General features: G+C 47.1%; 1 protein-coding gene across 1 annotated transcript; it reads left to right on the top strand.

The window, feature by feature from the left end:
- The first annotated feature begins 327 nt into the window (after positions 1–327).
- Positions 328–9,520, top strand: HFE (homeostatic iron regulator). The gene is made up of 6 exons (XM_043449413.1): positions 328–559; positions 3,930–4,193; positions 4,623–4,922; positions 6,014–6,289; positions 6,422–6,535; positions 7,561–9,520. The coding sequence occupies exons 1-6, from the start codon at positions 484–486 to the stop codon at positions 7,599–7,601; spliced, it is 1,071 nt and encodes a 356-aa protein (XP_043305348.1). The 5' UTR covers positions 328–483; the 3' UTR covers positions 7,602–9,520.
- Positions 9,521–10,154: the final 634 nt, after the last annotated feature.

The raw sequence follows: 10,154 nt of genomic DNA, 5'->3' as shown, positions 1-10,154 counted from the left end.
GGATCTAATCTGTTAAGCTTATAATTTAACTAAATTCTGATCAAAGAATAAAATGAAGTTTTTATGCAAAAAATATTTGTAAGTTGAATATCAAGATTGGCAAGTTGAACTTAAAAATTTTGAAAATGTGTACCTGAATATTCAAGTTATTCAATATTTAAATGGTAAATATTTAGATCAGAAAATCATTAAATATATTCTCCTCAATCAGCATCCTCTCGGGATTTAAAAAACCAGAGACACAGCTGTGTGACCGAGTGTTTCCCAAGCAGGTACTCTGGGTTGCAGGAGAGAGAGTTCAAGCGCGGGAGACCCATTTCTTTTCAGCAGCAGCCCGGAAAAGGATCCCACTGGCCAGGAAGTTTCATCTGGGATCCCCGGAGCCTCGGCAATGGCTCCAGGGTGACTTCTTGGATCATCCCCGTTTCCCCGCCCTACCCAAGCGGCTGAAAAGCGCCGGGACGCGCGGTCCGAGCCGGGAAAATGGGCCCGCGAGCCCGGCCGGCGCTTCTCCTCTTGATCCTCCTGCGGACGGCGGCCACGCAGGGGCGACCGCCGCGTGAGTCCCGGGGCTGCGGGCCGGAGAGGGGCGCGGCGGGGGAGGCAAAATCGAAACTAGCTTTTCTTAGCGCTGGGGAGTTCGCTAAACACCGAAGGACTGCTCAGCCCTGCGCGCGGTGCCCTCCCCCAGCTTCTCCCGGGGGGCATGCGGGCCACTGGGGGTGCCGATGGGGTTAGGGGACCTCCCGTTCCAAGACCTTGACCCCTCACTCCCCGCCCACTCCCCGTCCTCGCTGCCACGCGTGGCGCTCGGAACCATCCACTCCTTCTCCCAGTTTGGACGCTTTGAGAATAGAAGTCTCTCATTGAGGTCGAGCTAGGATTAGGGGTCCTTGGCCTCTGATCTCGGTTTTCTTGTTTCTACTGTTAACCGAAGCGACTTAGCACGCACGCACTGTCGACTGTGTCCTTTTACCCCAGATCACGCCTCAAACAGGAAGTTCTTCTCACCAAGGGCGACCTTGGCCGGATTGCCCCCTCCGGTGTTTCCACACCCGGGGGCTCCAAGGACTGGGAGACAGGGCTGAGTGAACACACAGTGAAGGGCGCCGGGTTTCCATTTCCGAACCACTGGCACGGACTGAGGATGGGAGGTTCTTGAGAGAGGTCGGCCAGGGGCCTTACTCTTGGGGATTGTTCTTTTGCCTGGAAAAGTAACCTGCCTGATATTTTTGAACTTTTGAACTGAATCTCACAGTTCTTTTCAGCCCAGGGTTGTTAATTTGCAATGTTAATAGTACTTATATAAAGGAAGCCAAAGAGATGATAGTTAGCCTGTAAGTAATGACCTCAGTTTTAAATCACCTTCCTATCTGTGATCTTACTTGACTCTATTCAGCCTTTGGGTGGTAGGAACTATTCGTATCTTGATTTTGCTAGTGGTTAACAACTTCAGGTTAAATCCTTCCCCAGGTTACAAAGAATTTAGACAGTCTGGTTTTCTGACATGAAGTACCACGGTTGTAATCTTGGCTGACAGTGTTTGCCCTCACTGTTGTCTGGCACAGCTCTGGATGCTTTATACACCGACAGAACCACACTTGGAGGTTAGGTCGTATGTGTATCCACAGTTTATAGATGATGAGAACAAAATAAGACCTGCTCACGAGTAACTTTGTTCAGTGTTACCCAGGGCTCTTCATAGTTGCGATTCTTAAAAGTTACTCTGCATTAGAGGTTAAATCATAAAATCTGATGAAGGAAAGTCTTCACTGACTACAAGTATATCAAGAGCAGGGAGCCGAGTCCTCTGATGCTTTGCCTTCGACTAGATGGGGATGACAATACACAAAGGGATAGAGAGTATCAGGTAATGGGTAACCTGTGAAGCAAGGAGGACAGGGTAGGCCACTCTCCCCGGCTGGGTTGAGCAGAGACCTGAAGTAAGGATGATGCTCATTGGGAGCAGCGCTTCCCGGACAGGCTAGGGGGACCTGGCAAGGATTTGCAACGTCAGCATTCATCGACATTTTTTGTTGTGGGGATTGTCATATGTACTGTAGGTCATTTAGCAGAGTCACTGTCCTTTACCCACTGGATGTTAGTACACTCCCTGGTCGCGACAACCAAAAACATCCCCAGGCATTGCCAGATGTCCCTAAGAAAATAAATGCCCTGATTGAAGGAAGAGCAAGGGCTCCAGAGGCCCAGAACAGGTGATGGGTTCAGCAAAGGAGTCATGGGCGAGTCTCCTAGGGCCTCACAGGTTGCAGTGTGGACTCCAAACCAGGAGTGATGTGATCAAGAATACCTGTTGAAAAGATCGCTCTGGGTGCTCTATGGAAAGCAGAATGAAGGAAACAGTGATTAAAAAAAAAAAAAAAAAACCAGGACGAAACAGACAGGCAAGAGATGATAGACTGGGCCAGGTGGGAGTGGAGGTGGTGGTGAGAAATGATTCTATTCTGGATTTATTTTAAAGGAAGTTGCTGAGGGATCTATAAAGGATCATATGATAGAGAAAAGTCAAGGTGGCTCTATTATTATTTTATCTTTATTTTACCAGCCTCAGCAACAGGGGGATCGGTGGTGTCATTTCCAAGGTGGTGAAGGTAAAAGAAAGAGCAGTTTGGGGGCAACCAAGAGCCTGGTTTTAGACTTGTTCAAGTTTGAAATTCCAATGAGTCATCCAGCTGGTGGTATCATATAGGCAGAGTTGGAGAGTAAGAATCTAGAGTTCTGGGTCAGAGATCGAAATCTAGAAGTTGGCATTTAGTCATCCAACAAGTATGTATTAAGCATCTACTACATGTCAGACACTGTTCTAGGCATTGTGGATACACACTGAACTCCCCCATCTAGAATTAAGGGACCCCCCACCCCCAACAACAACAACAAAAAAAAATAGAATTAAGGGAATGCATAAGAAAACTCACACCTGCCCAGAGGCGTGTCCTCTTGGGCTTTCTGGGTGTTTTTTCACATTTGCATTTGATTTGAAACTGTTTTGATGCTGAAAGATACCCTGAGCTATTTATCAGCACATCTTTCAGCATTTAACAACAAACATTTATAGGCAGACCTCAGAGATATTGTGGGTTCAGTTTCAGACAACCACAATAAAGGGAACATCATAAGAAAACAATTTAAAGTTTTTGGTTTCCCAGTACATGCCCAAGTTGTGTTTACTACACTGTATGCTGTTATGTGTACAACTGTATTGTCTTAAAAAAAATAGGTACCTTAATTTTTTAAAAAAAAGTATTGCTAAAAAATGTTACCCATCATCTGAACCTTCAGAGAGTCAAAATCTTTTTATAATAGTAACACCAAAGATCACTGATCACAGATCACCATAACAAATAGAACAATAATGAAAAAGTGGGAAACCTTGTGAGAATTACCAAAATGTGACACAGAGATATAAAATCGAGCAAAGGCTGTTGGAAAAGTGGTACCGATAGACCTGCTTGACATGGGGTTGCCAAACACCAATTTGTAAAAAAAAAAAAAAACACATTAGCTTCAAAGGGAAAAAAAAAAAAAAAAATGAGGTCTGTCTGTACAGAGGAAAGGGTTTAGAGATGGAAGTAGTGATAAAAATCAGACAATAATTCCTCTGGACTTGGATCTAATTGGGTCTGAGCATCAACTCCAGAGCTCAACTGCCCTAGCTAGACACATCTTGGGATTTTCTAGAATCTGTTGTCCCCAAGGGGAGGCTGCTGGAATTGTGAGTTCTGGGTTAGAGGCTGGGGGCTGCAAGGGGGTGGCACCCCCACATGGCACAAGGAGGGTCATGGGGAAAACGGGTCATGGGGAGGGAGGGCACCACCCACTTTCACAGGGTGGGACCAGACACCGCTGGTTCGAGTAGATTCTGACCGTGGACTCCCAGTCTCCTATGCGGCCTGTCGCCCTTTCCCCAGGGTCACACTCCCTGCGCTTCCTCTTCATGGGCGCCTCCAAGCCAGACCTCGGGCTGCCCCTGTTTGAGGCTTTGGGCTATGTGGACGACCAGCTGTTCCTGTCCTATGATCATGAGAGTCGCCGTGCAGAGCGGCGCGTCCCGTGGCTTTGGGGCAGGGCCAGCAGCCAGCTGTGGCTGCAGCTGAGTCAGAACCTGAAAGGCTGGGACCACATGTTCATCGTGGACTTCTGGACCATCATGGACAACCACAACCAGAGCAAGGGTGCGTGGAGAGCGGGCCTCACCTTCCCAAGGTGGGCGGGGTGTGTCTCTGCTTCACAGATGCATCTTGAGGGAGGTTTGAGATCCTGGCTATTTGAGGTCCTGGGGAGCAGAGAAAAGGGCAAGTGTTTGCTTCCTGAAGTTGTTCAGTCCCTGTAATGGTTCCTGTAATCCCTGTAAGGGCTTCCCTGGTGGCCCAGATGGTAAAGAATCCACCTGCAATGTGGAAGACCTGGGTTCGATTCCTGGGCTGGGAAGATCTCCTGGAGAAGGAAATGGCAACCCACTCCAGTATTATTGCCTGGAGAGTCCCACGGACACAGGAGCCTGGCAGGCTACAGTCCATAGGGTCGTCGCGAAGAGTCAGACACGACTGAGCGACTAACACACACACAATGGCGGAAACGGGGACCTGCTCCTTTGGTTTCAGTAACGAAGCTGGGGGCGTTGCCAGAGTCCCACACCCTGCAGGTGATCCTGGGCTGTGAGTTGCAAGAGGACAACAGCACCAGAGGGTTCTGGAAGTATGGGTACGATGGGCAGGACCATCTTGAATTCCGGCCTGAGACACTGGATTGGAGAGCAGCAGGGCCCAGGGCCCAGATCACCAAGCTGGAGTGGGAAGTGAACAAGATTCGGGCCAAGCAGAACAGGGCCTACCTGGATCGGGATTGCCCTGAGCAGCTGCTGCATTTGCTGGAGCTGGGGAGAGGGCCTCTGGAGCAGCAAGGTATGGTGGGAGCACTCTCTGGCCCTCTCGTGATGGAGTGGATGGGGGTGCAGGGTATAGGATCCCCAGCTGGGGTTTCAGAGATGGCTGATGTTGTATGACTCTCTGGGAAGGTACTGAGGCCTGAGTTTTCCACCTCGAGGTTTCCCCCCTACAGTTGAGATGTATCATATAGCTGTGAGTCATGATTTTCATTTTTTCCCATGTGCATAGCTAAAGAAAAAGTAACTGTGATTTTTCTCTCGATTTAACCAAGAACCCTATTCCCATTTATAACTTTTAGGGATTCAGAGATGCCAATTTTCATATGAATGAATACCAAGGCAAGAAATTACCTAATGAGGCAATCAGTCAGAGTAGCACAATCTTGAGGGGTCAAAGCTACTTTCACAGACCATACTAGTAGCCACGAAGGCTGACTATCTGACAAGACCCCTCCCTACAAGAATACTTATCAGGTTGAACCAGGTGAAATTACTGAGAGTACATATTCAATCAGTTTTGATCCTCATAAGGGGCAGTTTCAGGCTTCCCAAATGGTGCTGGTGGTAAAGAATCCACTTGCCAATGCAGGAGATATAAGAGACATGGGTTCAGTCCCTGGGTTGGGAAGATCCCCTGGAGGAGGGCATGGCAACCCACTCCAGTATTCTTCCCTGGAGAATCCCATGGACAGAGGAGCCTGGTGGGCTACAGTCCATAGGGTCCCAAAGAGTCAGACAAGACTGAAGTGACTTAACACGCACACACACAAGTGGCAGTTTCATCTGATTCAACTTAAAGTATTAACAAAGAACATAGCACATGGGCAACAGGTGTGCATATTTCCACGTGGCACTGGAGAACAGGCTGCTATGACTGTGACTGACACATCAGAACTGAATCATGTATTTTAGGACATGAAATGGTGGTGTGTCTTTCCTACAGCCTGCTCTGTCTGCACAGGGTGATTCCTTCAACCAGTAGAGAAAGGGAAGTGAAAGTTGTAAAGAAAGGGACGTGAAAGTGATAAAGAAAGGAAGTGAAAGTTCTGGTCTTCCTGGCATGGGTAGGAAGAGTCCCTCTCCAGATCCTCCCTTCTTCCTCTCCAGCACCTCCTCTGGTGAAGGTGACTCATCACGTGACCTCTGCACTGACCACTCTTCGGTGTCGGGCTCTGAACTTCTACCCCCAGAACATCACCATAAGGTGGCAGAAGGACAAGCAGCCCCTGGATGCCAAGGACGTTAAGCCAGAGGATGTGTTGCCCAATGGGGATGGGACCTACCAGGCCTGGGTGGCCTTGGCCGTGCTCCCTGGGGAAGAGCAGAGATACAGTTGCCAAGTGGAGCACCCAGGCCTGGATCAGCCCCTCACTGCCACCTGGGGTATGGATGAGAGGCAGGGGCTGAGAAAACCTGGTGTGGGCGGGCTGGGGTTGGTCAACAGGGCAGTGAGGGGAGGGTCTGCTCTGGGCTGGGGGCAGCGTCATGGGCTTTCATTTGCTTTTGCTGTTTTAGAGCCCTCACTGTCTGGCACCCTGGTCACCGGAATCCTCAGTGGGATTGCTGTTTGCGTCATCATCTTCCTTATTGGAATTTTGTTCAGAATCTTAAAGAGACGGCAGTCTTTGAGTGAGTAGGAAGCAGGAGGAAGCCTCTTAGCGCCACAGCGCCCGGGACACTCTCATCTTCCTGCAGGAAGTGTGGCAGGTGGAGGCAAAGAGGATTTGGCATCCAGAGAAGCCCTCTCTTCTTTTTTCCTTTGGGAACCCTGGCACCTCCCTGGGAGCAGGAATTTCCTGCTGATTTCCCAATCTGATCTCCCTCAGAATGAATGCTCCTAGCTCAACAGACATCTGTTGAGTGCTTATTATTTGGCAAGGGGCTGTTTAAGGTAGGGCAGGTTCTCTGAGGTTAAGTCACCATTGCTATTCTCAGAACCCAAGTCTAGTAGGAAATGAAATCCATGAAACAAGTAAATACAGTTAAAGACCCCTGAAGGTCCTATGAAGCAAATGCTCTTGGTAGGGTCAAGGGAAGGGAGGACCACATTCTCTGGGGATCAAGGATAGCTTCTGGATCTTGAAGAAGTAGGATTTCTTTAGGTGAGGTTGAGGACGAGGGGAGCTCTGTGCAGGTGAAGCAGCCGTGCATGTGGGAGAGAGTGACACATGCTAGGGAGTGAGAAATTATCATCAATTTGACCCTTGACTTTACATACTTATCAGTCTGCATTTCTCCTTCCTGAACATCTGTGGTGCAGGGGGAAAAGGGGTAGACAGAAGCCAGCTCCTGCAGAGCCTTGGGGGCCTTTGGGTTGTTATGGGGGTGGGGGCGGAGAGGGTCAATGCAGGGACTTAAATCAGCAAAGGGGGACCCAATCTCTATGGTATGGAGAGTGAGTTGTTAGGAAGTGAGATGGGAGGCAAGGAGACCAGTTAGGAGTTAGACCGAACTGGAGAGTGAGTTGTTAGGAAGTGAGATGGGAGGCAAGGAGACCAGTTAGGCAAGGAGACTCAGCATTTGCAGATGAGAGATTATGGTGCCTGAAATCCAGGGGTTCCTTGGAAAGAGGATGGTCAGAGTTGAGATGAGTGGATGAGCAGGCAGGGGAGGATCCAAAGTCTGACTCCTGTTTCCTGGACATGTCTTTGCAGGAGGAGCCGCTGTCAACTATGCCTTAGCCGAATGTGAATGAAGGGCAGCCTGCAGAGCCTTGTGGGGCAGAGACAGAACTCAAGACTCAGGGCGCATGTGCCCTTATGGCGTTCTTCATGCTCAGGACAATTGGAGCTAAGAAATGGGAACTGTCTCAGGAACTATCTGCTCTTAGCCTTCCTTCTTCACTCTCAAAAAGTTCACCATCTAGGTTTCTGAGTTCCTGTTTGTTAAAGGGCCCCAGCTGTGACTTCTGCCCCAGAAGCGGCTTTCCTGAATCCCAGGCTACATTTAGAACCTATGTTGATTTCCTGCATCACCTCAGACTTCGTATACCTACATCATCTCATCTCCTAACTGTGGAACAAGGTTCCTTAAATCTGGGGGAGGGGGGTGCTCGTGATTCCTTTAAACCTCTGAGAATAGCTTTGAACCTTCTCCTTAGGTCATACACTCTAATACCCCTATCAGAATTTGGCACACAGAGCCAGGCAATTCCTGGACCCCTTCAAGTTTCCTTTTAACCCTCCCTCTGTTATTGAGAACTCACTTGTCACCAAGCGCTGTGGTCTCTTCCATCAGAAGGAGATCTGGACTGTTGTACAGCCGTGAAGGCTGTGCACTGCACAGCCCAAGGAGGTACATTTTCCAGAAGAGGCATCCTTTCCTGGATGTTTGTGCCTAGTAGGATAGTCTTCTCTAAAATGGGTGAGAAGTGTCTTGGGGAAGGATATCTTTTTCTAATTTGAGCAAAGGTGCCATGTGGGATTCCTTAGATTAATGACACCTGCACTTTTGCAATACCTCTTCTGTGTGCCAGACTTGAAGTAGCACAGGATTTGATCTCCGCTCACACCATCTCCTTGTTCTAATAATGAAAACAATAATTAAGATGATGATGATAATGATAAGGTGGCTGACATTTAAAAAACTCTTACGCGGTGCCAGACTTAGTTCTCCGAGTGCCCATTGACATGCATTATATCATATAGTTCTTACAATAGTTCTTTGACATCAGTACTATTATCCCCCCCCCCTTTTTTTTAAGATGAAGAAAGTGAAGTTTAATATAGAGTATCTCACAGCTTGCCAGGGACAGAGATAGGTGTCAAACTCAGTCATGCTGGCTCTTTGATCCAGCTCCTTGCTCATGCATTCAGATGATTAGATACTTGGACTAAGTGGGGAAAGAAGGAGATGGCTGTGGAGATGGTTCTTCTCTTGTCTCATCGTCTGTATTCTCAGCGACTTTGATTCAAGTGAAGGGAAAAACAGCAGAAAACAATCTCGGCCATGTCTTCTTTCAAAGTTCCTGAGGGAAGAACCCTGGACTGTGACCGCTACCTTCTCCATTGCCATACTGGCCATCTTTATCTGGCAGCACTCATGGGACTGAGATTGGGAGGTTCGGTCAGTTACTGTATTGGACCTCACAGAGTCCTGCTCCAATCAGGGCCACTAGGGTGTAGGCATTTCCCTCCATAAACCGGAGCAACTACTCTCATATTAAAGCTGGAAAAATAGAAAAAAATATATATATACATATATATGTGTGTATATATATATACACACACACCAGATAACTCATGTTTATTTCATGATGCTATGTACAACTGGTGGCATAACTATGTTCAAGGCTCTGTCTTGGAGGTTGGAGGGCAGATGCCTCAGACCAAATACAACACAAAACTTTGTTTGGTAGGTACTAAATTTGGGCACAAAAATCTCAACTATTTATTTTAAAACTTTTCTTTTTTTCTGGTTATGAAAGTTAAGTGGATAAAAGTACATATAATTTGTGCTTACTATAGAAAAGTTTAAAATGAGTTGAAACTATCCTTCCACTAGCCAAAGCTAACTCTATTAACAGTTTGTGTATTTCTTCTCAGTATTATTGGTATATTAAAATACATAAAGTTATCAAATGCATAGATTTTAATAAATTCACAGTTCATTGTGCATGATTTTCCTGATGCATTTGTCCATCTTATGTATGTACTTAATCAGCTTCATCATTACATTATTTTGGGGACATTTATACTGCTTCTAAGGGGTCATGGACCTTCCCTCGTAGCTCAGTGGGTAAAGAATCTGCCTGCAAGGCAGGAGACCTGGGTTTGATTCCTGGGTTGGGAAGATCCCCTGGAGAAGGAAATGGCAACCTACTCCAGTATTCTTGGCTGGAGAACCCCACAGACAGAGGAGCCTGGCAGGCTAGAGTCCATGGGGTTGAAAGAATCTGACATGACTTAGCAACTAAACCACCACCATCACCGTACTGCTTCTAATTTTTTTAATGTTTTCTTTTCATTAAACTATTGTAGCTGAATTAATTGTTTTTCTTTACCCTAGAGACATATCACCTAAACTGTAACACATTGGTCATTCTACCTCCAAACCACGATGTAAGCACACTGACAAATTCTTTCTCCTTAAATATCCTCCCATACCCAAAGCAGACTGCCAAAAATCTTCCTTGCTCATACTGTTTCCTACCTTACTAAGGATATACTAAAATTAATCAGGCAACAGTTTATGTTCTTTTTGTTTCACACATGCCAAAATTTCAAGAAACATTCTACTCTTCACAGTA

Source organism: Cervus canadensis, chromosome 28, assembly GCF_019320065.1.
Source record: "Cervus canadensis isolate Bull #8, Minnesota chromosome 28, ASM1932006v1, whole genome shotgun sequence".
NCBI classification, from domain to species: Eukaryota; Metazoa; Chordata; class Mammalia; order Artiodactyla; family Cervidae; genus Cervus; species Cervus canadensis.
This window is presented reverse-complemented; position numbering and strand designations above follow the sequence as displayed.

What these genes read in the sequence shown, in the direction of transcription:
- HFE (XM_043449413.1), top strand. Translation starts at nt 484, where the DNA reads ATGGGCCCGCGAGCCCGGCCGGCGCTTCTCCTCTTGATCCTCCTGCGG. An exon ending in CAACCACAACCAGAGCAAGG is followed by an intron (nt 4,194 to 4,622) that starts GTGCGTGGAGAG and finishes CTTTGGTTTCAG; the next exon opens with TAACGAAGCTGGGGGCGTTG. An exon ending in AGGGCCTCTGGAGCAGCAAG is followed by an intron (nt 4,923 to 6,013) that starts GTATGGTGGGAG and finishes CTTCCTCTCCAG; the next exon opens with CACCTCCTCTGGTGAAGGTG.